The 27,598-nt window shown below is 38.7% G+C and overlaps 1 protein-coding gene across 1 annotated transcript in view; it reads right to left on the bottom strand.

The window, feature by feature from the left end:
* Positions 1 to 27,598, bottom strand: part of EPHA6 (EPH receptor A6) — a gene marked incomplete at its 5' end in the record, with an annotated part of 223,512 nt that overhangs the window by 98,606 nt on the left and 97,308 nt on the right. The window contains 5 exons of the mRNA XM_010136236.1: positions 2,666 to 2,791; positions 6,071 to 6,141; positions 10,469 to 10,577; positions 21,354 to 21,516; positions 21,942 to 21,989. Coding sequence (XP_010134538.1) covers positions 2,666 to 2,791; positions 6,071 to 6,141; positions 10,469 to 10,577; positions 21,354 to 21,516; positions 21,942 to 21,989 — 517 coding nt within the window. The remainder of the gene's footprint in view (positions 1 to 2,665; positions 2,792 to 6,070; positions 6,142 to 10,468; positions 10,578 to 21,353; positions 21,517 to 21,941; positions 21,990 to 27,598) is intronic.

The raw sequence follows: 27,598 nt of genomic DNA, 5'->3' as shown, positions 1-27,598 counted from the left end.
GGAAAGAGAAGCTGAGTAAAGAATTTTCATAAATGAATTAAGTTGAGAATAAGGATACGATTTTCATCTGAACTAAAATCAATAAGCTCATTCCTGCCTGTCGTATTCAACTGCTTAGAAATCAGCAGTTATGCCAGAATATCTATAGTATGTCTGAAGAAAAGGAAGAAATAAAAGAAACCAAATAGAATGTTTCTTGCAGAAGTCAGTCCTCTGGGGGCTCTCTCTAGCTCATAATTCCAACGGTGCTCAGTGCCAGCTATATATTCTCTAGCTTAAGCAATCAGGTCAACTCTAAAGCACTCTAGCGATTTGGACAGCAGTGTGAAACAGAATTTTCTCTCTTACCTTCTGGTGGATAACTTCTCTCCCCTGTTTGTTAACAGACCTGGTTTTATTTCCGTTGTGTTATTTGCACTACATTTTCTAGTGCGTAAAACAGGTTTTGGCAACACTGCAGACACTTCCATGGCTTTCAATGTAGTAACATACTATTAAATGAGGGATCTCAACTGAAAAATACCTCTCCTTTCTTGAGTGACTAAGATATATGAAACAAGGATACAAAAGAAGGATCACACAACAATCTTCCTGGTAATACTTGCTACCATGAGTTCTTTAGTGGGCTCACTATGAGCAAATTAGAATATTTTTTTTTCACTGACCCTCCTCTACAAGATGTAACTTGCAGTCTGTTGTACTGTGAATTATTTTTTTTCTTGATGTCATTAAAGTTAGAAAGTAAATAAGATTAAAAAAAATTGTATGTTGGTATTTACTTAGCAAGTAATAAAGCAGCATTGTTAAGGAAAGCACAGAATGGATGCCTCAAAGATGGGCATTAGACTATGGAACATATGTATTATTGCTGCTGAAATAAACTTATAGTGAGATGAAGACAAAACATCTGTGTGCTCAGTATTATAATTATCTTTAAGACAGCAATTTACCAAGCTTCGTCACTCAATATCTTAAGGACACAGAGAAATACCCATACTGTGTAAACTGAAGGCAGGTATAGTGTTAGTTCTTCCTTTCACAGGAAGAAATTAGATTTCAGACTGTAATTAGAGCTCAGGATTCCGTTCCTATGCTCATCACAATTTCTGGCACAGACACTTAGTTTTCTCACCTTCTCTTTCTGCTGGGGCTGAGAAAAGATTAATAATTCCCTGCCACTGACAGGGTGTGGGTAACAACACAGAGGATGTAATGCAGCATGGGAACTTCAGACTTTCCTTGTCAGTCTGTTTTTTTTTTTTTTTTTCCAATTTGTTAGAACTGTGAGAAAAGTTTGGTAGGCCTTCTGAATAACATGTTGGTCACAAGCTGTGCACTGAGATCCACTAGTTAGGTGAGTCTGTAAAGCCTTGTCTCCCTAAGTGCTCAGTAAACCACAGCTGGGTAAAACAGAGCAAACAATCTCAGGAGCCGGTCAGTACTGAAGCGCTATCTGCCCTGGATGGTCACAAGTTACAATAAATGGTTTTACAAAACTCTGATCTTTAAAAGTATTTCACTTTTGTTGTGTAACCACGAAGGCGTGTTTTCTATTACCACCGAGCTGCCACCACGACCTCTAGCGGACTCTAGACAGCAGACATAAGCCTTTATTCCTGCAAAAGCTTTCCAAAAGTGAATGCATGGGAACACTTGCACAGCACTTTCCCGGATAGCAGAAGCTGATAAATAACCCAAACCTTACATAAGAGGATAACATTTAAAGCACAGAATAGACATGCCTAGAAACAGCACATTAGCAAAGGGTAAGATAGCTGAAAACACACGTGGCATGTTATCTCCCTTAGAAAAAACGGCCACTATCATAGGATTAATGAGCCTCTGAAACTTAATTTCAAACAACTGCAAAATGGCCTACATCCCCAATGAGGTGTTCTCAACTAAAGGTGAATACCCTATAGATGGGAACAGGGTCTAAAACAATTGTTCAGATGTAATTCCTCTCTATCCCCACCACAGACTTGAACAAAATAAACAGGCATGTGAGAGGAGAGCCTGCTGCTATTTTTCCCATTCATCCTGCTTCCCAGTTCCATGTCACCTTTCATACTGTCTATATCTTCTCATCAGCTTTTCCTCTTTTCCCTCTCTGCCAATGATCCTTCTCCGCACAGCTACAGGAAGACAGCCTCTCCTTTTTCCCCTTGTACTACTCCTATTTTCTATTTGAGAATATTTTTTTCCTCAATCTTCTAAATTTACTCCCACCTCTCAAAAAAGAGATTCTGATCTAATCTCCCCCTCAGTGACAGAAAATATGTGACACTAACTATGTAAAATGCTGAGTGACACAGTTTTTTGAGTACATTTGGAACAAAGTAAAAAAAAAAAAAAAAAAGGAAAGCCAAAACCCAACCAAAAAAATCAACCCTACCCCAACAATTGATAAACTCTTAAAAAAGGTTTGGGATAAACCTATCACTTAGAGAATCTGCCTCTCAAGAGCTCCTTATTTGAATATACCCACATTTGAAACATTAGCTAAATACAATACCTCATGTACACAACACTTGAGAGTGAACTGGTGCTATCAGGGAAATATGCCCACATTTTGTACTGTAATTGACCACTTGCATTATCCTGATGACTTGAGAAGAGCAGGCTTTCCATGTATGGACATTTTTTAAAGTGCTTGTACTTTTACCTGCTCCAATGACTTTCTCAATACGGATTCTTGAAGGATCTATCTCTTTTGCAAACTCATGGACAGCAAGAGATGGGTCTTCATATGTGTCTGGATCAATATATGTTTTGATTCCTGGGAAACGTACTGCAAAAAAGAGAGAATACTAGGAATCAAGATTTCTTTGACATTCATACACCGTAATAACATGGTTTTTCTCTCTATCTTTTTTCTTTTTTACTACTGAAAGGATTGTATATAATATATTAAAACTTCCAGATTTAAAGTTCCCAACCCAACAGAAGAGGACAATGACCCAAAATTACTATAGAAATCAGCTGCAGAATGCACGAGTTGTCCCCATTTGCTGTCAGCCCAGGGCCTTCAAAGATTGACTGAGCAGAGACTTAGAAATTTCCTCTTATCCTTCAAGTGGCTTTTTTAGGTGTGGCTTCTGAGACATTAAAAAACTGGGTATTACAACTCCATAGGCAGAGAATAAGCCTCTGACAACCCAACAAAAGTACTGGTTGAAACTGTAAGCAAGGTCCTCCTGGACCCTGCTTAAATCTCCTGAGATGTACTGGGTGACTGAAAGCGTGGTTACTTCAGGATTGCTGCACTGCATTGTTATATCAAACATTCTTTCAGCTTGCTATGGTAACTGATAATCAGTGGTAGTGTAAAGAATGGAAGAAATACGGGTATTAGGTTCTCTAAATGTTTCTTATGCCTCTGCGAGGCACACAGGTCCCAGAATTTATCCTGTCCCACAGGAACAAGAAGTCACAGGCCTTTAGAAAACTTAGTCTTGGGTATTCAGCTGAAAAGATAAAACTCCTATAGTGTTTTGCCTCTGTCCCAGCTGAACACAAGCATCTCCTGAGGTACAGCATTTCAGGCAGAAAAATTAAGGGGACAATAAAGTTTTTGGAAACTTCTTAGGAAAAAATACTATTTTGGGTGAGATAAACTAGATTTTTTTTTTTTTTAATTATAAGCATTTCCTTTCCAAATGCTATATATTACTTTGGTCTGAAGAGGCTTCTTGGAGTATCTGCATTTGGCTTGCATCCTTAAGGAATGCTTCAGCTACAGCTGGAAAATCTGGAAAATGCAGCAAGTCATGAGAGAAAATATGAGCTCTGAGCTGGTCACTTGAAAGGGTGTCTACAGGGACACCAAGTGAGGGCTCAAAGATATGGGGAGAAGCAGATCATCAAGACTAACAGGGATTACTGCCAAAGCAGTTATATTTCCCTTTGCTGCTCCTTGACAATTCAGGTAATCAGTCCTTTACTTTGAAAACAATGCCTTCTAATTTACTCCTTTCATTTACAGGCTAAGGGCTGAATATTCCTTTTGCTGAACAGGTACAATCTTTGAGATTCTTTTCTCTGAGGATGGGTCCTGGAAGACTGCGCTTCCTTGTTCTCTTCTGATCAGCTGGAACAACCAGAGAGCAGGTGCAAGACAAGAACAAAAACATCCAAATCCATTTACAAGGCTTCGACAATTTCTGTCTACTTCCTTGGAGATGGCCATGGCAATAGTGTGTTGGTACCAGATTGCACTGGCAGGCTTCAGCAAACCATAATTTTCTGGCATGGCTAATATCCCTTGTGATCTTGAGTATAGCATGTCCAAGAACTTATGCTGTTTCTCTTGGACTATCTAGATGGGAATTTTTTCAGGTTACTCCCGTGTGCTGAGTAATTTCTGGAAAACTTCCAATCCATTAACAGAAGCCGATGTAGATAATGCATCAACTTAACAGGATAAGAGGATGGTACTGAAGCTGGGTCTGGAGAATCTCTTTTAACAGAAGTATCTCTTAGCCTTCTTCCTCTTATCACTTAGCAGCTAAGTCTAAACCAGCTCATTTTCTGATGAGCCTAAATGCATTAGGTGAAGAACAAATCCTCAGGACACATGAATATGGCTGGGCTTCATTAAGTAGTACGCAACAACCATTTGTACCACTGCCAATAGAGTGCAGACATCATACAGAAATGAGGAGGACATCAGATATCATGGGATGTTGTATTACCAGCAAAATCATGGATCCCTTTCTAACCCCCTTCAAAGAGAACAGGAGATGGTTTTCTTCTGAACACAGCAGAAGCATAGGATGTAAAGGATAGACATGCAAAGCTGGGAACACAAACAGGAGATGCTAACCAGTGCAGGTTTTGTAGTGGAGGCTTTTTTTAAACGCCTTCAGCCAGTCTAGGAGAGGACACCCTTAAACTGATCCCAGTAGTACTAAATCTATAGGTAGTCAGCAGTCAGATAAAATTTGCTGCTAGCATGAAGGAGATACTTACGGAGCCACTGAGAGCTCAGTGTAAAGGAGAGAGTATTACTGGCAATACAGTCTTAGCTGCTGGGGTATATCACAGTAATTCCTCTTTATCCTTGGAGCACATACATGAGTAAAAGACTTGCCTCCTCAAGTCTGATGCTGAGATAATGGCAAATGAATGAGAAGTGTCTGAGATGAAGCTTTGTGTCAACGTGAAATACAGTCATCATTTACCCTGGCCTGAAAGACATTGAGTGAGTCTTTTCTCAAATTCAGTCACAGTCTCAGAGGCATATATCAAACTCTCCAGCAAGAGGGTTTTTTTCTTCTTTCCTTTCTGACCATGTTTGGAAACATGACAAACAAATCTTCCTATCTTTTATGGGGAAATGTGTCCTTTTCCTTGACAGAAAGTCACTTGCCTGGATATAGTGGTGTCACCTGAAAAAAAGATTTTATTTCTGGTGACTTAGCTTCTATCTTGATCAGCGTATCAATTTTTATCGTATTTCAGGGATGTTATTAAAAATGTCTAAAAATAATAAAATTGAAAACCCTTTGTATAAACTCCTTGAATAAAAAAATGTCCTTTAAATAGCTAGTCTAACATAAAACAGTGAGGCAAGTAATTTAAACTAAGAAGCTAAACTAAACTAAATAAAGTAATATACTGCCCATGAGAGATTGCCAGGATTTTCTCTCACTGTACTGATCAGTGAGCAGGAACATGAGGGCAGGCAACCCATTCCATGTTTTATTTCTTGGGTGGCTGGAACTGTAGATCCCTAAAGCCAAGTAGAACTTGATACAAATAAAGCCAAGAGAGGAATTTTGAGGCAGAAACTCAGTATGGTCCAGACCAGTTGAGAATTCAAAGAAGTATACCTGAAAAACTGATAAATACTATTAATTATTAACCAAAAACCATTATTAACTACAGTGGAATCTGTTAAATTGTTTAAGAGGACATACGAATAAAAATGGTGGTACAGACAATAAGGAACTATTCAAATGACCAAATTAAAGCATCAAGGGCAAAAGCTGTACAGAAAACAATGATCATTCTTCATTTAAAACATTATCTAATTATATATTATGTAACACAGTGTTGAACTACTTACAATGTCCATTTTGCAAATGAGCCCTTCTTTTCTCTTCAGATTTCATTTTGGCCTTTATATACCACTGGCATCTTTTAAGAAAAGCAAGTGAGGTTTTACTTAAAATACTTGTCTTGCATAAAATAAATGTACATTAAGTTTTATCTGCACTTTTATGAAAGCCAAAATATTTGCATTTGGAATATGTATTAAGTTATGAATCTAAAGAGAGAAACATTCATGAACTACAAACAGATTAGAAACAAGTAAAAATAAATCACAGTTAAATGATTACTACAAAAATGACTACTGAAGTTCAAGTTTCATGCAGTGCTTTATTTCCAAGTTGACTCCTCCTAAGAATCCTGATACTTTAATAAATTATTACTCTCCTGCATTCTTTTTTGCATACATTGGTTTGTGCTAATTAAACCTTATCCTATTAACTTCCATATCCAGTGGGTCAAAAAAGCTCACATTTTCTTCATAAGATAATAATTTCTATGACTTCATGTTCCATGAAAAAAGAAAATATTTTTTCTCATCAGGACCACTTTTTTTTTTTTTTTTAGCTCTGTGCAGTCTGATCCAGGTACTGACTTATTATTTATTCTAAGATAGCAGTTATCATACAGGATAAACAATACGTAGCCTGCTATGTGAATATGATGATATAGCATATGCCTGTATGATTGCTATAAAATTGCAAATCCTTGGCAAAACCCACAAAACTCTGTGGATGTTCATGCACTGTTAGCATTGTTACCTGACAACGCAAGGCTATGTTGGGAAAAACTGAAATATGGCAAGCTATCAGCTTCCCTGTAACAAAATCACCCCCAGCCTGAACGCTGCCCACCTGCAGGACTGCTAATGCCCATTTAGAGGGTCACATGGTACAGGCAACTGTTTCAGTCAGAAAACCCAAAATATTTGATCTTGTTCTTAAAGTTTTTTTCTCACTCACTGAACGGCCCAAGAATTTTGGGGAAAATCTTCCAGTTTAAGAGCTAGGCTAAGGACTAAGGGCTGTTGGGGCACTGACCCCAGTGGAGAACAGCAGTGTGAGCGGACATGTGCTTTGGTGTGCAGACAATCAGTTTTAAGGCCAGCTCGAAAAAATGACCAGCATCTGTGTGTTCATTACTAGCCTTACAAAATAAAATAAGCTATAATTGTAGATAGTACATCCATTGAAATACTAACACGGGAGAGATGAGAAAAATGTGAACACACCCACATCATTTCAGTGGTTCATTTAAACTACTGAAACAGAAAGGAACACTCACAAAGTCATTCATTGCTACAGAGGGGCTGACAAACACCAGAAGGGCAGAAACTTCTGAAGGTGTTACGGTTATGTGCCCTTCTGGAGGGAAAGAACAACCAGTGGATTCTCAGCTTCTGTGGAAATCTGCAGATTTTACAGCAGTTGCTGGGACCACTAAGCATGCCAGTGCCATATTTAGGACCTTGAAACTGGTCTGTAGGGTGCCAACTGCCAAGAACATTGAAAACAAGCTCTTACACTTAAAGTACCTGCCCAAGGGAACAGCCAAAGAAACAAGGCTTTAACCCTGTCCAATCCTCCTAAGTAAGCATGTGGCTCCAAAGTTTGATTACAGAAGCCAGTGAGTTATCACCAGCAAAGGAGTCTTCCAGCTCCCCATTCCCTGTTTGTGTTGGCTACAGAACAATTGGAGAGGAATAATTTCTGTAACGGTAAGAATAAACCACAATGAGCTTTATCATTGCATTCCCTGGAATTTAGCCAAGACCCCCATTTCACTGCATATCCTGCACCTCAAAGTTTCTGTTGCTTTCATTTTTCTATCTGCAGTTGATGGACGTGCTCCCTGCTTGCTCTTGGTGGATAACCGCTCAGTGAAGAGTACAGGCAGGTGCTCATTTCACCCAGACTCTCCACTATGAATAGATTCATCAACGGCACTGCAATTTGACAGCTCATCAAATTGTTAATTATAAACAGTGAAGCAGGGCACACCTGAAAGGTACCAATCCTGTTCTTCATGCAGAAATTTGCCTCCAGTCATAAACTGAGTATTTATTCAAAATCTTCTTGCTCTGTCTTCTGCAGAATACACTTCTATCACTGCATTTAAGCAGCACTTCAAAATGTATTCGTATCTTACATAATTGAAAGGATCCCATTGAGTAAGATATTAGAAAGCTTAGAGAATCTCTGATATACTTAACATCATCAAACAGGAGAAATAAACACAGAAAGAAATGCATTTCCGTTTTTTTTTCATTCCTGAGTTTAGTGAGTTTTTTCTAAAGGAAGCATTTGAGTTGTTTCAGGATTCCACATAAGAATTCCACACAACCATTTTCTCTGAAAGCTTATCTTTGAATAATTCTTCTCTCTTCTGGAAGACCCTACTGTTTGACAGCGTTTGCAGTAATTGTAGGATTTTTTACCTAGTTTCTAAGATACTCTGAAGTCACAACATGTTTCGCTGTTAACTGCTTCCATTAACTTCAGCAGAACGTTAGACTTAACTGATTTTATTATTTAGGAGAGAGAGCATTAATTCACATAATGACAGCTACTGTAGTGCCATATTTCATTGCTGGGGTATTCAAAAAAAATCCTCTGGCCCACACTGACGGGACTTAACTTCCTTTTCAAATTAAAGGTAGTGCTATACCAACAAACCAGAAATTTAACTATAAATGTGAAAGTACAGCACCACCTTTTGATACCAGCCCCATCTATGATGACCATTATCACATTCAGAGGAGTCAGTATAAACATCTTTTTTCTAAGTATAAACACAGGCTCTAAGCTAGGACATTAATAATGCAGAATCCTATCCCAACTTTGTATTTTTTCTGTCCCTGAGCCACGTGAGAAGGAAACTCCATGGAGAATTTTCCTCATATGGAGGCTTTTCCACAAGCTGTTTTATGCCTCTGAAGCAGAGAGAAAAGTGTAGAGAGGGGCCAGAGCCCACATAACCCCTGCTCCAGAGCCTCCTGCAGGAGCTCTGAGCCTGACATCTCTGCTCGAAGGCCCATACCTCTACAGAGTATCAGTCTGGTTTTAGGCTTTCTTGATCCATGGCAGAACTGCAGTGCCACTGATGTTTCACAGAGAAGACAGGGACATAATGACTTTAACCTTTTAAATTCTACTTTGTTTCCTGGTCAAAGCAGGTGAAGAACTGAAATCACACAGGAGACAGCTGGAGGCTCAGTGAAAAAGGCACCGTGGAAGCAGCTATGCCTGTGGGAATCAGCTCCAGCAAGAACTGGAATTCTGACCTCTACGTGTGTTTTTTCAGCATGTCCAATTAGAATTAAAACCTTCAGTATGTAATTGAGCATGGCATCTGGCCACTCAAATCAAAATGCTTTCTCATCCAATTTGCCTAATGTCATTATTTTATCCTGATTGACACATTAAGTGGAAGAAGGTGGAAAATCAGTACTGTACAAAAAGATTTATAAGAATCAGAGTTTATTAAAAATGATAGTTGTCCAGACTGGTGCATTCCCCTGCCAGTGCAACAGTACTGCTGTAAGATAGATTTCATTGGGATATCTTCAGTTCAATAATAAAAAAAAAGCCAAAAAGCAATAAACTGGGACCTTCAGGAAGCTATTTTCTGTTCACCAGTGACATCACAGGTAGCAGAATAATTCTAGTATTTTGGAGTAGAATTTTCCTTGGTTTAATTTCATTATATAATTCCTGTATTTTATCTCAACAGAAGCAGAAATATTCATAGAATGTGCAATTATGTACATAATTGTGTATTATTTTTCATACAAATTTAATATAACAAAGTAATAAAAAATTGTTCACTCATGTGCCTTTAGTAAGCTACATTGCCAACCCCAAGACATCAAAAATCTCAAGGCTACACCCTTCGAAGCTTTGCAATTGACAGTTATGAGATTTTGTAAAAAATACCGTGGTTTTTCTTTTTCTTTTCCCAAGACATCAAAAATCTCAAGGCTACACCCTTCGAAGCTTTGCAATTGACAGTTATGAGATTTTTTAAAAAAATCCGTGGTTTTTCTTTTTCTTTTTTTTTTTTTTTTTTTTTTGGTGTGTCTTCTAATGTCAGAGCTTTGAGGGTGCAGGAACACTATGGTTTTAAAATCCTGCTCTGCAGGCAAGAGGTTCAGAAGCTTATTTTAACATCAGCCAAGCTATTTCCTGATTTCACATAATTGCTTAGCTCTCCAGACTGGTTTTTTATGAAAAACAGTAGTCACCATAGAACTGTGAGTATGAGCAGTGCTGAACAAAGAAAACATTCACCCCACTATGTCTATCCCTTATTTTAGCACTGAAAATGTGGTTTAATGACTTAGCTGTTATTCTTAAATTCTTAGTTTTGGATGACTCTGACCCTGAGTCAATGAGAACACTGTAGTGTTAATTACCTTCCGGTGATCAGGAAGAACAAAGTGAGGATGACCAGGAGAGTGAATCCACCAACAGCAGCAGTGGCAATTACAAGAATCTGTCCCTGCTCTGCAGCCATATCAGAAGCTGAAAGAGAAGCACAAAGGAATAAGGTTAAAGCTCCATCACCCAGGATTCTTGCAGAATAGGTGTAACATTTCACTGGTCAAATGCTGCAATTACTCTGTAATAGTTTCCCCAGCTTAGCAAGGACACTAGATGCAATGTGCCAGTGAAGTGAAGTGAAGTGAAGTGAAGTGAAGTGAAGTGAAGTGAAGTGAAGTGAAGTGAAGTGAAGTGAAGTGAAGTGAAGTGAAGTGAAGTGAAGTGAAGTGAAGTGAAGTGAAGTGAAGTGAAGTGAAAAACTTTGTCCCATGTCCCAACCCATGTAATCCACGTCCCAACGATGATGAAGGTGAGAAGATGTTTACAGGTTTTTATAATAAGGAGCTGGCATTATTAGACACTTCAATTTTGGTCACAAAACTAAACATTATTTTTTCTTTAGCTTTATTAGCTTAATCCTGCATCTAATTCAGAACTTCTCTCCATTCAACTGTCCCAGTGAAGTCAGCAGCAGTGCTATGTATGTAAGAGCTATTAAACTGGTCCAGGAGGATGCAAAGCAGATAAACACTTGACATGTAGCCTCATACACACTTCTGTACGTCTGGTGTTTAACTTGTCACAAAATGTATACAGTTTTACCTATAACATGCTCTGGTGATTTGCAACGCTGTAGTTGAAAATAAAATTGGGTTTTTTCTCTGCTTTTTATAAGATATTTAGGAGTAAAAGAGAGCACCTGAAATTATCTGGTCTCTAGATGTTTGCTCTGTTTATTATTTTTTTCTGTATAATATTGAATCTTTACAATGACAGAGTATCTACTTGCAGCCAAGCAGGCTCAGCTTTTTCCCTTTCTCCTGTCTTGTGACTCCAAAGTTTTATTTCTTAAACTCAGTTACACTTGCACATTTTCACCACATGACGTTTAGCTAATTCGTACTGTTTCCTTGAGAAAAATAAATTGGTCTGAAAGGAGATTAAATAATTCTATTCAATGACCTCTGACAACACTAGTAAATGTACAAAAGAAAATAAATGTTAGATTTATCAGGAAAGCAACTTGGATTTTGTAAACTTGCAATCTGTTCTATAAGCAAAATCTTCAGCTTTGTTTAGGCTCCAGATGATTAAAGCTTAGGGAAATCTCGTAGGCTGCTGCCTAGAAAGCTCAGCAGGCTATATTCTCTCACATTGCAGTTGATGAAGCCCAGTACAACGCACACATTGCTGCTTAAAGCTTCATAAAATGCTGTTTCCAAGAAAAAACATTTGGTTTCTAAATAATATTTGTGAGTGGTTGAGAAATTAGCAGTTTAAACAGACTTGGTAATAGTACTAAAGCAAAAAAACCCAATAGCAGTTTATGTCAAATTTTCAACAAAAATTTGTTACATTTCTGCCATTAGGTTTCTTGTCCATATAATTTAATGGAGATATAGAATCGTATCATAGAATCATAGAATAATTTTGGTTGGAAGACACCTTCAAGATCAAGTCCAACTGTTAACCCGGCACTACCAAATCACCACTAAACCATATCCCTAAGCATCACATCTACATGTCCTTTAAATACTTCCAGGGATGGGGATTCCACCACTTCCCTGGGCAGCCTGTTCCAATGCTTTACAACCCTCTCTGTAAAGAAATTTTTCCTAATATCCAACCTAAACTTCCTTTGGCACAACCTGAGACCATCTCCTCTTGTTCTATTGGTTGTAACTTGGGAGAAAAGACCGACCACAATCTCACTACAACCTCCTTTCAGGTAGTTGTAAAGAGTGATAAGATCTCCCCTCAGCCTCCTTTTTTGCAGGCTAAGCAACTCCAGTCCCCTCAGCTGCTCCTTACAGGGCTTGTGCTCTAGACCCTTCACCAGCTTCATTGCCCTTCTCTGGACTTGCACCAGCACCTCAATGTCCTCCTTGTAGTGAGGGGCCCAAAACTGGACACAGTATTCAAGATGTGGCCTCACCAGTGCTGAGTACAGGGGGAGAATCCCTTCTCTTCTCCTGCTGGCCACACTATTGCTGATACAAGCCAGGATGCCATTGGCCTTCTTGGCCACCTGGGCACACTGCTGGCTCATTTTCAGCTGGTTGTTGACCAGCACCCCCAGGTCCTTTTCCGCCGGGCAGCTTTCCAGCCACTCTTCCCCAAGCCTGTAGTGTTGCAGGGTGTGATGTTGTGACCCAAGTGCAGGACCCAGAACTTGGTCTTGTTGAATCTCATACAATTGGCCTCAGCCCATTGATCTAGCCTGTCCAGATCCCTCCGTAGATCCTTCCGACCTTCAAGCAGATCAACACTCCTGCCTAACTTGGTGTTGTCTGCAAATTTACTTATTCAATCCCCTCATCCAGATCACTGAAAAAGATCTTAAAGAGGACAGGCCCCAATACTGAGCCCTGGGGAACACCACTTGTGACCAGTCACCAACTGGATTTAAATCCATTCACCACCACTCTCTGGGCTCGGCCAGCCAGCCAGCTGTTTATCCAGCAAAGATCACATCCATCCAAGCCATGAGCAGCCAGTTTCTCCAGGACAGTGCTGTCAAAGGCTTTTCTAAAGTCCAAGCAGACAACATCCACAGCCCTTCCCTCATCCACTAAGCAAGTCACATTGTTGTAGAAGGAAATGAGGTTAGTTGAACAGGACCTGCCTTTCCTAAACCCATGCTGACTGGGCCTGATCAACTGGTTGTCCTGTGCATGCTGTGTGATGGCACTGAAGGTGATGTGCTCCATAATCTTCTTCAGCACCTAGGTCAGAGTGATGGGACGGTAGTTCCCTGGATCCTTCTTCCGGCCCATATTGTAGATGGGCATCACGTTTGCTAACTTCCAGTTGAGTGGTACTTGTCTGTTTAGCCAGGGCTGCTAGTAAATGATGGAAAGTGTCTTGGTGAGCACTTCCACCAGCTCCCTCTGTACCCTTGGATGGATCCCATCCAGCCCTACAGACTTGTGTACGTCTAAGTGGTGCAACAGGTCACTGACCATTTCCTCTTGGATTATGGGGCCTTCAGTTTGCTCCCTGTCTCCGTTTTCCAGCTCAAGGAGTGGGGTGCTCAGAGAGCAACTGGTCTTACCATTAAAGACTGAGGCAAAGGTGGTATTCAGTACCTCAGCCTTTTCCTCTGTCATTATGTTTCCATCTGCATCCAGTAGAGGATGGAAAATATGTATTTTTTTTTTTAAATGGCAGTAGCCAGATTAAGTTCTAGTTGGACTTTGGACCTTCTAATTTTCTTCCTGAATTCTTGTAGCCTTCCTGAGTGTCCTGCCCCTTTTTTCCACAGACCGTAAACTATCCTTTTCTTTCTGAGTTGAAGCCAAAGCTCTCTGTTTAGCCAGGCTGTCTTCTTCCCCGCTGGCGCAACTTAAAGCATACTGGGTGGGCCTGCTCCTTCACCTTAAAGATTTTCTTCCTGAAGATTGTCCAGCCTTCCTGGACTCATTTATCCTTCAGGACTGCCTCCCAAAGGACTCGGTCAACCAGTCTCCTAAACAGGTCAAAATATGCACAGGCAGTAAATTACAAGGCATTCAGTATCTGTGGTCACAAGCTCTCCACGGACAAGTTAATACATACATCTTCCAATAAATAATGTAGTAAATATTCACTGAATAGCTATTCTCCAAAATGGTATCTAGTGATATTATGGGTATGGATTTTAGCTCTGCATTATGTTATGTTACACAGGGTCAGCTTTAGTTCAAAAAATATCACATAACTAATATCATGACACACAAGTAACAATGCAATTAATACCAGGCTCTCCAAATCAAAAGCTGAATACTATTTTCAGACTAGTGGGGCTGTGTTAAATGTTGCAAAGTTTACTGCAGCCAGGCTCTGTTGTAAATGGAGGAGGAGGTTTTAGATGAGTCTAGCTTGCCCATCTCTGCGCTGGAAATGAGAGAACACACTGCAGCCTCTTCTTTTTTTTTTTTAAATAGAAAAAGAGGTATGCAAAAATAGCAAATTCACCAGGAGAAAAGCAAACCACAGGCTCAGATAAATTAGCTGTGGTTTTCTTCAGTGTATGTTCATTGCCAAGGAGAGAACCCAGGGCCTTTCTTCATGAGAAAGGTCCAAATAAAGGGACTGATTCCGTGGTCCAAAGAAGCACTCAGCAACTATCAAGCTGAAGAAAGTCACATGTCCTGGATAATTTCTGCTGGATGGAGCTGTTTTAGCTAAAATAGAATGCAATCTATCAGTTTAACAAGTTGTATTTTCTGTAAGGAACCAGAGTCAAAGTCATGAAGGGGAGAAATGCCAGACTGACTTACTTTTTTCCACCTCTAAGAAATATGATTTTTAGCTGAGACTATACATACTCAAACATTCTGTTTCTCTTGTTTGTAATTTAATGTGTTGCCAGAGTCCAACACATTAGGATTTTTTTTTTTTCCAAGTAGCCGAATCACTGAAAGGGGCTTTCAAGCCTGAAACTTCCCAATGACCTTAATTTGTCAGATAAAAATGTCAAATGACAGACAAGTATAACTGGAAAATGTGGATTTGTTAAAAACTGACAGAGAGGCAGGTAAGGCAAAGTGATGGAAATACTTATTTTTGCTTGAAGTGATCCTTCTAGAAATTATTAAAGGCACAGCACAGTGACCAACACATATATAAGCACATGTGTATGCTTACACACAGAATCCTCACACACAGGTAAAAGGCTCCACAAAACACTGTCTAGGTGGTGAGAAGATACTAATCAGAGACACTCAATAATTAAATTTTTTGTATCATTATGCCATTCAGCATATCCCTCTGCCTCTGTTCTTTTCTCATTTCTTCAGCTATCTCTTAAGGTAAAGTTCCAGCTGTAGATAATAAGACCTTGAACATATATTGTTTCTGTTGTGCACATTCTTTAATGTTTTTTGTTTCCTGCTTTTTCTTCCTTCATTTTTTCTCTCCATCAGCTGTGTACATTGGTGTATGTCCCTGTGTTTCTCCTCAGGATGTTCTTGATTATGCAAGACAGAAAAACTCAGTTTCAAAACCAATTATGATAAGATACAAAGCCAAGGAAGTTCTTGTAATCTTATTTTGTCTCTTTGTGTGCAGATATTAGAGTGCTACATTTAATCATAGAAGTACATAGCATTTTTTCCATTTGTTAGCCAACATGGCTGGCATACATATAGCTAAAATCAGTATTTTGTGGTCTCCACATGGTCTTATGTCTGCCAACCCACCACATGTCTGTCCAGTGAAGGGGTGATCAGTAGCCCTGTGATCACAGGGATGAATGGGGCTGTATCATGTACGGGGCCATGCTCCATTTGATAGTAAAAGTCGATAGGCAAGGGGCTGAGGAAGTGCTGGTGCAATAGGAATATGTAAACCACTAGCAGTGCTAGGACTCATAAGTGAGCTTAGTACTTACCTAACTAGGTTGGCTGTTTTGTCTGGAATTATTCTCTCTGCCTGTCAGCTCAATAAGTTCATTTTGACAAAAACATCCTTAAAAAAATGAATGGCATAACACAAGGAAAGGTTGGACCTTTTACTCATCCTAGCAGATTATTACATAGTATCCAATAATGTTAGGGTGTCAAAACCCTTCAAACACATTGTAGCTGCAACTAATGTGATTAGTCAAATCAGTATTTGATTTTAAAACTGCAGCACGTATCATACATGTACTCAGAAGTATATTTTCCACATAAACTCTGTGCTTCTTCTACTCTTCATGCTTAACTCAGGTTATATGCTCAAAATGACATTTCAAGTGTTTACTTGCATCATTCCGGATTCCTTGCTTAACACCATGTCCAGAAACCCCTCCTTCACCCACACTCTCTGGTCTCAGTTCTGTTTCCACTATCTACTCTTTAAATCCATGCTCCGTCTTTCGTCTTCTCTCTGGGTTTTTCACCCAAATGTGTGGAGAAAGAGCTGCCCTTTCTCTCCTCTCTGGGCTGAGGGGAAATATCTTCAGGCTGCTTTACTTTCTCACTGGGAGGACTGGAAGAAATGGTGCAGACATTTTAGTGACAGTGCAAGAGGATGAAAGACAGACAGAATCTTCCAGGTCTGTTCTCTGTTCCTTTCTTTGAGCAAAGTTCACAAAAATCTTCTAAAATATTGTGTATTTCGTAAAAAAAGGCTGGAAGCCCTAATGACAACTCATTTCTGTGTCTTAGCTACATCCTTTAGTAATTTCTATTTGACGTCTATCATATATTTGACATTTAAAAGTGACAGAAAGACAGCTAGAGGTATAATAGTAAATAAAGTAGGTAAGCGTGGATGGTGAGAAATGGAGCTCTAATAGACAGGAACTGGCTGTCAGATTTACAAGGCATTGTAAACTACAGTGCTTAAGAAAAATAAGAAAGAAAAACATAATGTTTAATTAGGGTAGTAGCCTTTACATTTTCAGAAGTGCAGTTTCTGTGCTCCAGTGAGCTGATGGGCTCCAAACGAACGGGGAATGTGAGAAAGGGAGGAGGCAATGAAAAGGCAATGGTAAAAGGACTTTTAAAGGGGGAAAAAAAATGCCATCACTAGCATAAGAACGTAAAACCTTTTGATACGTATTCTCTTTAAAAGCCTTCTTCCAAGTGTTGCCCCTAACAATAGCTTGCTGACCGTGGAGGAACAGAAAGCCTGTGCAAGCCTTTTGAGATATGAGCAAGGATGTTGCTCTTGTTTAGGAAATGCAGAGGAAAAGTAAAGTCTCTGGGGCTTCTGGGCACATACAGTGGAGAAATTAGATAGGTAGATGTCGGATTTGAAGAACAAATGGTTGAAAATATAAAACACAGTAAGGAAATCCTCAAAGTGAGACATTCTGGAGTGCTGACTATTATTGAATGAACAGTAGGACTAGGGCACATGGGACAGTAGGACATGGGGAGAGATCCAGCAGGACAGTTCCTAAATATGAGATATGTGCTATCTCATCTGTTTGTTTCAATCAGAAATTTATTTTGCTATTGTAAGAACATCAAACATTTTAACAAAAAACCCCTGAATTTTCCATGGTAATTCAATGTATTTTTAAAAATCCTAGGGATGTCCTCTCTGTCATGACATGAATCAGAGCATGTGCTTGAAACAATATTGGACCTCTATCAGAACCAATGATCCAGTACACCTCTCTTGAGCTTTGGGGTTCTGGAAAGAACAGAGCTCAGGGTCTCCATCACATCTGGTGGAAAATCCAAACCAGCATGATACGAGGCTCAAAAGTTAAAGGTAAATTCTGTGAATGTGGGAAGAGGAGGTAGAATGTGAGAATTCAGCAGATCTGGTAACAAACCATCTGTGCATATGGGAATGAAATGAAAATTCCCCGATCAAGATCAGGGTTTCAGGCCAATTAATTTTTCAGAGTCCTCAAATTTATAAAATACCAGGTATTCTGTTAGCATTTCTGATTTTTAAAAATTATTAATATGATTTATTTGAAGCATATGAGAGTCTACAAAAGTTTGCTTTTGGATTAAAAATCATCATGTGCTTACATTTACCTCTCTGTTCAGCCTAAACACTAGTCCACACTCCACACATGCTAGTTTTGTCCTGTAGGTCCCTTATGGAATGAGCAAACTAGTTCACTTTCAGACTTCATTTTTCTTAATCATGGGAAGGCTGACATGGAAAATACCCCCGGTTTTAGAACAAGCTCTGCACTAGAGAGCTACAGCATGAAAACACTGCACTGCTCAACAGCTGTAAATTGTTCAATTTTTTACAAATTCCTCCCCTCGCAAGGGTCTCTGAGGTGATATAGTAAAAAACATTCCTCCAGAAAAAAAAGAATACTTTGAATCATTAATTAAAAAACAAAAGAAAACAAAACCCGAACAAACAAACAAACAAACAAAAAATGTTCTGTAAACAGGTAGAAGAGAGAGAGAAATAAATAGAGAGGGAGACAGAAAACAGATTAAAGCATGTTTGCCCTGGGATAAATGTTTTTATTCTCAGAATACATTATATTCTATCCTAGGAGGAACAAGTTTTTGTAGTGACTCAGATAGCTGGTATTCCTGGTACATAAAAGCAGAACGAATGCGGTTATGCTTCATTTTATAGCCACAGCAGTGGTACGCATATGTGTGCTGGAGTGTATGAAACCCTGTCTGCTTTGCTAGAAAACACGCAAAACACGCCTGTAAGATGCTGAAACAAGGAGACTGATAAAATGGCAATAAGGAGCACGGTCAAAAGCAGCATTTACTATGCTTTGCAAAGGTATTAGACTTCCCAGCAGCAGCCTCTTAGCTTTATCAGTGGAAGAAATGCCTGACAACATCCATTCATCCATCCCTGCTTCCTTGAAGAGGATTTTTCAGACCTTTCTAGGTAACTCTGTTTACTTTCACAAAGAAACTACAAATGTTACTATTTTAGATGTTCTATTTATCGGTTTCTGCAGCAGGGAGAAGAGGTCAACAACAACATGCTCCGCAAGCAATGGCTTCCTCAGTCTGCTGATCAGTAAGTGAGGTTACTTTCCCCAAACTAGATTAGATTGCATGATTAACTTTCGGTCTTCTTTCTGCCGCATGCACTAGCATTAATAATTATAACAAAATGTCTTAGTATTCCTAGTAATGATGTATCTAATTTCATCCTATATAACTGAAGCAGCACAGATAGCGTTTCAACCAGAAAACTGGAGAAGGCATGACAGCATTGTCCTGCCAAGGACAGTATGTTTTAGGAGATTGATATAAACGTCTCACAGCTGATGAGCCATTACTTTTTTACCACCTGTCTGTCACTTCCAAGAAAAATCCTAGACAGTGCTCTACTTCAGGCAGCAAGTGCTTAGCCCTATACGTAAAAGAAAACTGAATTATAAGGAGCTAAGCAGTGTTAATTCTGTTTATGGCATCAGACATACTAAGTTTAGTTTTCCAGTTTAGTTCAGTATCAGGTTCAGCTCTGATGTTATACTTTAAAACAGGATGTCAAAATTTTGGTGAGGTACAAAACAATTCAATATTTGAAAATACTGGGGTTTTTCTTAGAGTGAGAGAGAGCATTTATATCACTTATGAGAAAGCCAAGAGAATTCTTAAAAATGGCATATATACATTTAGATGAGGAAGTAATACACTTTGAGAGTAACAAGGCATCATTTCACTGGTCACTGAGTACTGCTTCGATGTGAAATATGTAATATTTTTCAGCATGCACTTTGCTGCTTTTTTTTTTTCCCTGAAATCTAAGAGAGTCATGTATAAATATTTGAATATGACCACAGTCCTCCGAGCTACTCTTTTAATTAAACTGAAGCCTTTACCTACCTCTGGGTACCATTTCAAAGAGTGGCAGAATTTCTCTCGACCTCCATCTCAATTGATCATAAACAATTTCCTTTCAATCACACTACTTATGTTTAAATCAAATCAAATAATTTTATTCAAGCACAAGCTTAAGCACTAAATGTTGGTAAACATCAAATATATGTGTATTTATGTTTCCTTATCAAGATTCACACTGAGTGCTTGAAAGTATTAGAGGTAATAAATGTATAAGTGTTGCGTGCTCTAGGTCACCATGCAGCCCAAGAGCCAGTTGCATTAGTGCAACTGAAAAGGGGATGTTGGGCTGGGAAGGAGTGGGTGGAATCTCACTCCCAGGAGATGTTTCTTTCAGCAGGGCCAATGAGAGAGATGTCACTATAACCACAGTCTTCCTGATTTAGATGGATAAGTCACATTTTCACAAACGTGACATAGGCTCATAGAGGTTTAAACACCACTTACTTTTGACAAGAGTTAGTTTTGACAAGGGTGCCTAAAACCTAGTATTTAATGCATCAGAAGATGCAGACAGGAGCTACTGGAATTCTTGAAAGCACCCAAGTGCTCGACTTATATTCAAACCAACTGGCTTAAGTACCCAGAAAATTTAGAAAGTCCAGTTAGGCATTAAGCACTTGGAAATCGATCCTTAAAACATTTTTGAAATCGAAATTAAGAAGTAATGAAAATGGAACACAAACCCGTGGATGCTCTTGAAAGCACTTGTATATTGAGTCTGTACTTTAGATTAAGCAACTTGAACTCTAAAACACTAATGAAAAACATGGTATACATAATTGGTTAATTAAAGTAATTTCATTAATGAGTGTTTTAGTGTTGTATCTACTACAGTAATTTTATCTCAAATGCTTGTAAATGCCTTGTTTGCAGTTTCTTTGAAAATGGAGGGCAATACATGACTTAAATATAAAATTGTTCAGAGCATGAACATCATACCTAGAATCAAGAGTTTTGCATATTCTGTAGGAATATGTAGTTGTTTTGTTTCTTACAGGCAAATTTAGTAGGTTTATAGGTTGATGGAAATGCATATAAAAGTATTCAATTTTTTTATTTATAAGGTCTAGGAGCACTAACATCTACAGAGAAAAGGCTCCATCGCTGTATTCTGGGAGCTTGCATGAAGCTGCTGAACTCCCATAAAGCTTGACTAATGGTTTCTAGATGTTGGAAGGAAGGCCTTCTTTAGGCAAAGAGAGCATCACGGAATCATAGTATATCTCAAGCTGAAAGGGACTCATAAGGAAATTCTGCAGAAGAAAACATTCCTTCAGCTGCACTGTTGGGCTAAAATTTCTATTTTTTGTTACAAATCCAGAAGTGTGAGGCTGAGGTTTACTTATTTTTTGTCATATAGCAGTGGTCATTTTGTGATTAGCAAGTGGTATGGATTCAGCCATTCAAACTCCCAATGTCTCACTGTTTAAGAAGTAGATGCTACTTCTGTTGTATTTGATTTTTTTTTTCCTTTAGTGAAACTTACTTTCATCTCCAGTTTCAAATTCAAACTTCTGGCTATAGCCGCTGTATCCTGCTGCCGTCCTGACTCTGATATGAAATATGTACTTGGTAGCTGGCTTGAGACCTGTGATGATAACACTTGGAGCCTTGGACCTTGTAGAGGAATAGCTGAGCTGCTCATGCTCCTGAGGGATAGAAGAGGGGAGAAATGATATCAAGTTGAGTTGTATAAACTTTGCAAAAATGATATAGCAGACCTGAAGCTCCATATTCTTCTCATGAATGTAGAATATGTTTATAGAAGGAGGTGCAGATATGGATTTCTGTACTTCGATTTTTTGGCTATAGTCATAATGCATGATATGGCCTTGACTTAGATTTCAATTTTGTGCCTTCAATCTTGCATATAAACACATCGCATCTTTGTGGCTTGGGTTAGTAATTACACTGTAGTTAAAACAAGATGGGATTAGTACAAGACTACATTCACAGAAAACGGCAGCTAGAATGGTAGCTAATTATTTTTGCACAATGGACAAACTAGGAAGTCAGTAAATGCTAGTAAGCTGTAAAGTAAAGATGTGGGAGTATTCAAATACCCGCTACTCACTTCTACCCGCAGGTAGTGCCAAAATGCCGGCGCTATCCGTGGGTAGACCTGTAGGTAAAAGAAAATAAAAATTAACTTTTTCTTTAGTCTTTAAACTTCCAGCACGGTTCAACTGCTTCACTGATGTTGAATTTAATTTCCTTTTGCAGGTAGCTGTAATGCTGTACATGAAATTCCCTGCTAACCACTCTCCTGTTAATCTCCTAGCAGTTTATCACAGCAGTTGGACCTGGGCATTTGCTGAGAATTCGTGACTCTCACAGAGACCGCTGAGAATTTCAGCATGCAGAGATCACTGGGAATTAGCACTGCAGACAAGCTGCTCTAGTATGGAGACTAGCCACTAGTCAACTGCTGTGCAAAAACTAAGTGCTGCTTTGTTAGGCAGGTTGTTGATGATACTTTTACATGAGGGGATGACTTAGAAGAAAAGAGAGTTTATTCCCTGTCATTAGTTACTGTCACTCGATAAACCAGTAACCTGTAATATTCTATATGGTGCCTTAAGGCTAGCTTTACTTTGTTGCAGCAGGATTTGTCACCAAACTGACATTATGAATGGAAATGTCCTTGGCAAATGCTTAACAATCCAGCTGTGATACCCACAGGGCACCATATACATTTATTATACCATGCAGTAATACTAGAGTATGTGCAAGTTATTCAAAGGGTGCTTCCAGTCTGTGAGGAAGGAAACAATCTTGTTCACAGAAGAGATATAACCAGGAGAAGAATAGGTTTTAGTTAGACTCTGTTAGACTCAACCTCTTCTAAGGTGCATATTTTTTTATATAAAACCGACAGTTTTATATAAAACAGCTGAGTCAAGTTCAGTCATGGAGTAGCAAAGTCACATTAGCACAGGGCAGCATGTGTGTCATTATTATCCCAGTAGGCATATAAGATGGCTAAGAAAACCAAATTAAAAAACAAGCATGCAAAAAATAAACTAATGATTCTGATAAGTGAAGGAGGAGAAGGAAGGCAACAATGACCAATGTCTAAAATAACTGCATTTAATGCTCACTTCAAACAGTGGAAATAATTTGAGAAATTACAGTAAGAGGAAGCACTGATTTGTTCTACCAAATTTTGTTTTACCAAATTTTGAAACAGCAACAAGCATATATTTAAATTCAAAGAGTAAGACACAGAGTATATGTAATCTTATGGATTGAGACTATGATTACTATACCATCTAATTTGATAATTACAAAATTTCTCATAAGTACTTGAGATGTTATAACTTCACTTTGAACAGGTTGGTGGATTTTAGACGTACTTTTTTCCAGAAATTTCAGAAAATATCTATTTTCTTCTGACAGAAGGCCAACTTGTTTAAAGTAATGGATTGGGATAGGGGTTTTTTTTGTGATTAAGCTTTTTTTGATTAAGTTATTATTGAAAAAATCATGTATGTGAGCAAAACCGGTATAATAGGTTAATACTCAGATTTGTAAGGAAATAGAGAAGTCCTACACATACAGAGGAGTTTTCATACTACCTTATGGATATTTCACAAACATTCAGTGTGTCATGAATAAGTAATTTCTATTCTATAGCCTTGTTATATGTGCAACTTCTAGGGACTTCCATGTGTGGAGGGCTCATATAACTTAACATGTAACTTGGCCAGGATATGCAAACTTGAAGAACACAAGACTTGAATTTATTCAGTAATGAAGCTGCTGACTAAAGTGTGTACATTTCTGCCCAAAGAGAGCAAGTCTTTTGATGCAAGCTAGCAACTAGCTCAAAATCAAACTAAGAATTAAGAAAAAAAAAAAGAAACCACCTGATTTTGTACTATCCTAAGACCACTGAATCACAGGTATGGTGCAATGTTTGTGATCTTGCCTGTTAAATACAGTATCAATACAAGAGTCTGTTTCTGCACTTTAGTCCAGGTAAAGACATGACATCCAGTGAAGGAAAGACTCTGGATATGTTCATTAAAGGTTATGTAAACAGCAAATGCTTGTTTTATACAGGAATTAGTATGCTTCAGTGCAAAGTTTCAGTGAGTACTATGTGCTCCATGTGTCATGGCCCAGATGTAGGTGGGCAGAGACTTTACACTCTGGAATGAGCTGGAAATTTTTATACAGGCTCCACAACTTGTAAGATAAGGAGGAGACAAGCACCTAAGGGATTTCAGTGTCTGATGTAATCAAGCCATTTCCAGACTATCTTGTTGCTTGAAATAAAGTTTTAAGGATTTAACAATTTACTGGGGTTTTTTTGTCTGCTGGAGAGTTTGCAGAAATAATTTGATGGAATTGTAAAAAGAAATAAGTTCCTTCAGAGAAGGATGGAAATGGAAATTTTGGCAAAACTTGGTGGAGACTCCCCAAGATCCAGAGATAAGAATTATTCCCTGAAGCCTGCAGAACTAGGCTGGTGGCAGCAGAGAACTGGGAAGGACTTCTGAAAAAACAATCTCAGCTATATCTGTTATGTTATATCTGTTATTACAGGCTAACTACTTCTTGTGAAAAACACAGCATCTGGGATATAAGTGGCTCCCTAACCAGAGATGCGGACAGACAGCTATCAAGTATAATTTATTGTTTGTAATTGATCAAAGGTAATGAGTTTGACAAGGAATCTGATGGTAACATTTAATCAACAAAATGGGTTCCTCTGTCCATGTGGGCAGGCCATGGCTAACAGCAACATCCTGAGGGGAAAGCCATCTCTACCTGTCCCTTCTGGGCGATGTAAAGTATTTTAGTCACCACCAAGGGTTGTCTGGCTTGCTGCCACTTCACCACCTCCCTAGGGCTGCCTGCAGGAGGCCCTAATGGGTGTCATCTCCGTGCCCTCCCATCTCCTTTCTTCTTTCCTTTCTGCAGCCTCTTACGCCATGCATCACAGAGTCCAAAAAACTGATGTCTAAGAGTACATGATCATAAAAGCAATAATGTTGTCATGCAGATAAGTGAAATAGGGGAAAGATAATTTGTCATCTTGGTGTGCTTGAGAAGAAAAAGCTTCAGAAGCCCATACCCAAGGAGAAAGTTGCTCAAACTTAAGATAATGATCTTTCCCAGGAAGGCTAAAGAAGGTCTCAGAATGAAACAATGCAATTCTAGTCTACAGAGAAGTATGGGATGCTCTGTCTTTTCTTGCCACAGATAATATGCACTTACTTTTGCATGGATTCTGGGTTCAAAAATTGAATTATAAACTGCAGGACTTCGAAGTACTTCCTGGATGTTAGTCAAGACCCTGATTTTATGTTGTGGCAAATTTTAGACATATATCAGTCCTCCTGCTATGTACCCTATTTTCCATCAAAGGGAAGTGTAGTTTTGTGAGCTAGAAGGAGCCACAGTATGCTCTGTGATAGATCTCTGACCTGGACAGTGTTGAGACCAAGATCAACAGGAAATGGCAAGGACTACATCTGTTCTGTATTTCTTGATAACTACAAAAAACTACTACAAAAACTGCAAAAGAAAAAAATTCATTGATATGGTTGTATTTCCCATTGCATGTAAGCAGTAAGTGAAATGTTGGCCATCATATATGGTTTAGAGTTCAAAAAGAGAAGTACAAGAAATGCTCTGATCCTTCACATTAGTATAAGAGCAGCATTTGTGATCTTAAGATGGCATAGGCTCACAAGAAGCTGTTCTGAGAATACAGGGCTGAAGGTTTAAACATAAGTTAAAGGAGTCTACCTAATATAATATACTCATATAAATACTAGTCAGAATCTGATAAAAGGAAATTCATAAGACCTCTTCCATAGCCTAGTGCAAATATATCTTGGTGAAAATCTGTAATTGAAACATAAATATAATCCAAATGACATGGCAATGATATTACACAATGTACTATACAGCCTATGACTAGCTATCCGAGTTAAAAGGAATTATATTATGCACTTTGAAAATACTATCTCTATTTCTAAGGAAATTGTGTTTTTCTTATTGTTCGTGTGATTCTTCTTGTCAGTGGATTCTGTTCTGATTATGAGAGACAGTGTTAGCAAATCCATTGCAGTTTGGTCTGTGCATGAACATGAAAACCTTTGAGAATCAAAATCCTTCCTGCAGCCATCTCTGCATGAATATCTGAATATGTATCTATCCTAATTTTATTCTTGCTTTATACCGAAGAAATTTTTTTCTTATCTCAAGAGATAAATGGACTGAATAGATATTACAATGGTGCTAATGGTCTGAGACTAGACAATCTGAATTAGTGGAGTAGCAGGATCACAGTACGAGCGCCACTCCAAAAGTAATGCCTCCTATTTTATCATGTTGGCCCATGACGTCAGAGGGGGATGTTGGTGGCACAGCAGTAGAGATTGAACAATCTTGCCAATACTCCGTTAAATTTTGTTGCCATGTGACAGACGGCAGCAGAGGGGCAGTATGACAACATGACATCTGACATGGCAGTGTATATGGAGCAAGGGTGTGTGATTGAATTCCTCCATGTGGAAAATATTGACACAAAATCCATCGACACTTGCTGAACATTTATGGAGACCAAACAGTGAGTGACAGCACAGTGAGGGGGTGGGTGGTGCGTTCCAGCAGTTGTGACAGTGACGGTGGGTTACCTCCGCTGGTGCAGATTGTTATGAGCACAGCAGGCAGGAGCTCTCATTCATCACTGGGGACAATGCACAGCCAATGGTGGTGACTGTGTTGAAAAATAGTGTTTTGTAGCTGAGAATTTGCTCTATCCAATAGTGTTATTGTGCTCTGTGTATCTGTTGTAGTTTCCACGGAAATAAATGGGAGGCGTTACTTTTGGAACGACCTACGTATAATGAAATGCTTTCTGCTTTTGCAATACACCAGAACAGCTGCATCTGTCCCATCAACACATGCTGTAATGCAACTGTACGACATCGCCAGATTACATGGTAGTTCTTCACCCTCTGAAAGTAACTACTTTATTGATGAATGTCATATTCATTCAATATCCAGATGTTATATTATCGTCATGTGTATTACCATTTTTCTCATATGCTCAAAAGAAAGGGGTTTCTCTCTGATGACATTAGCACTTGCAAACAAGCAGATAAACCACCGCATGCTACATCTATGCGACTGTGCTACTCTCTAATTTTATCCCCACCTTACTTCAGTGGGAAACAGCAGAGAAATGAAGACTGTGCACATATATGAAATAAAATAATGCTAAAGACTAACCAAAATGTGATAAGCATCTATCAGTTTAGACTCATACTGCAGTGAAAAAGTTTGCATTCTGATGCTATAGGTGAGAAAAAGTATATGTAACTAAAAATGTTTAGTGAAAAAAGGAAATAAAAGCTGAAATGAAGAGTTTTGCTTATAGCGCTCAAGTAACCTTTGTAAGATTAACTTTACCAGAAAAGCAGTAATAAAAAATCTAGTCACTTTCAGGCATAAAAGATTTGTCACTGATAACATCTAAGTGGTAAAGAGAAACATGGCTGTAATCAAAATAGTATCAGTCCTTATTCTAGCAATTGAAAAAGAGAACCAAACATAATTTTCTATCATTTAAAATATATAATGGGAGCTCCAGGAATTACCACTCTCTTGCAATTTACTCTGTGTCTAGCTTATTTTACAAATGACAATCAAGGTATTCGGTTCATTGGGTCCCATGAGTAATTGAAAAGCTTTCTTAAACTGACTGTAGGG

Source organism: Buceros rhinoceros, unplaced genomic scaffold (genome assembly GCF_000710305.1).
Source record: "Buceros rhinoceros silvestris isolate BGI_N320 unplaced genomic scaffold, ASM71030v1 scaffold405, whole genome shotgun sequence".
Taxonomy (NCBI): Eukaryota; Metazoa; Chordata; class Aves; order Bucerotiformes; family Bucerotidae; genus Buceros; species Buceros rhinoceros.
The sequence above is the reverse complement of the archived record's forward strand: the minus strand, read 5'-3'. Positions and strand labels throughout refer to the sequence as shown.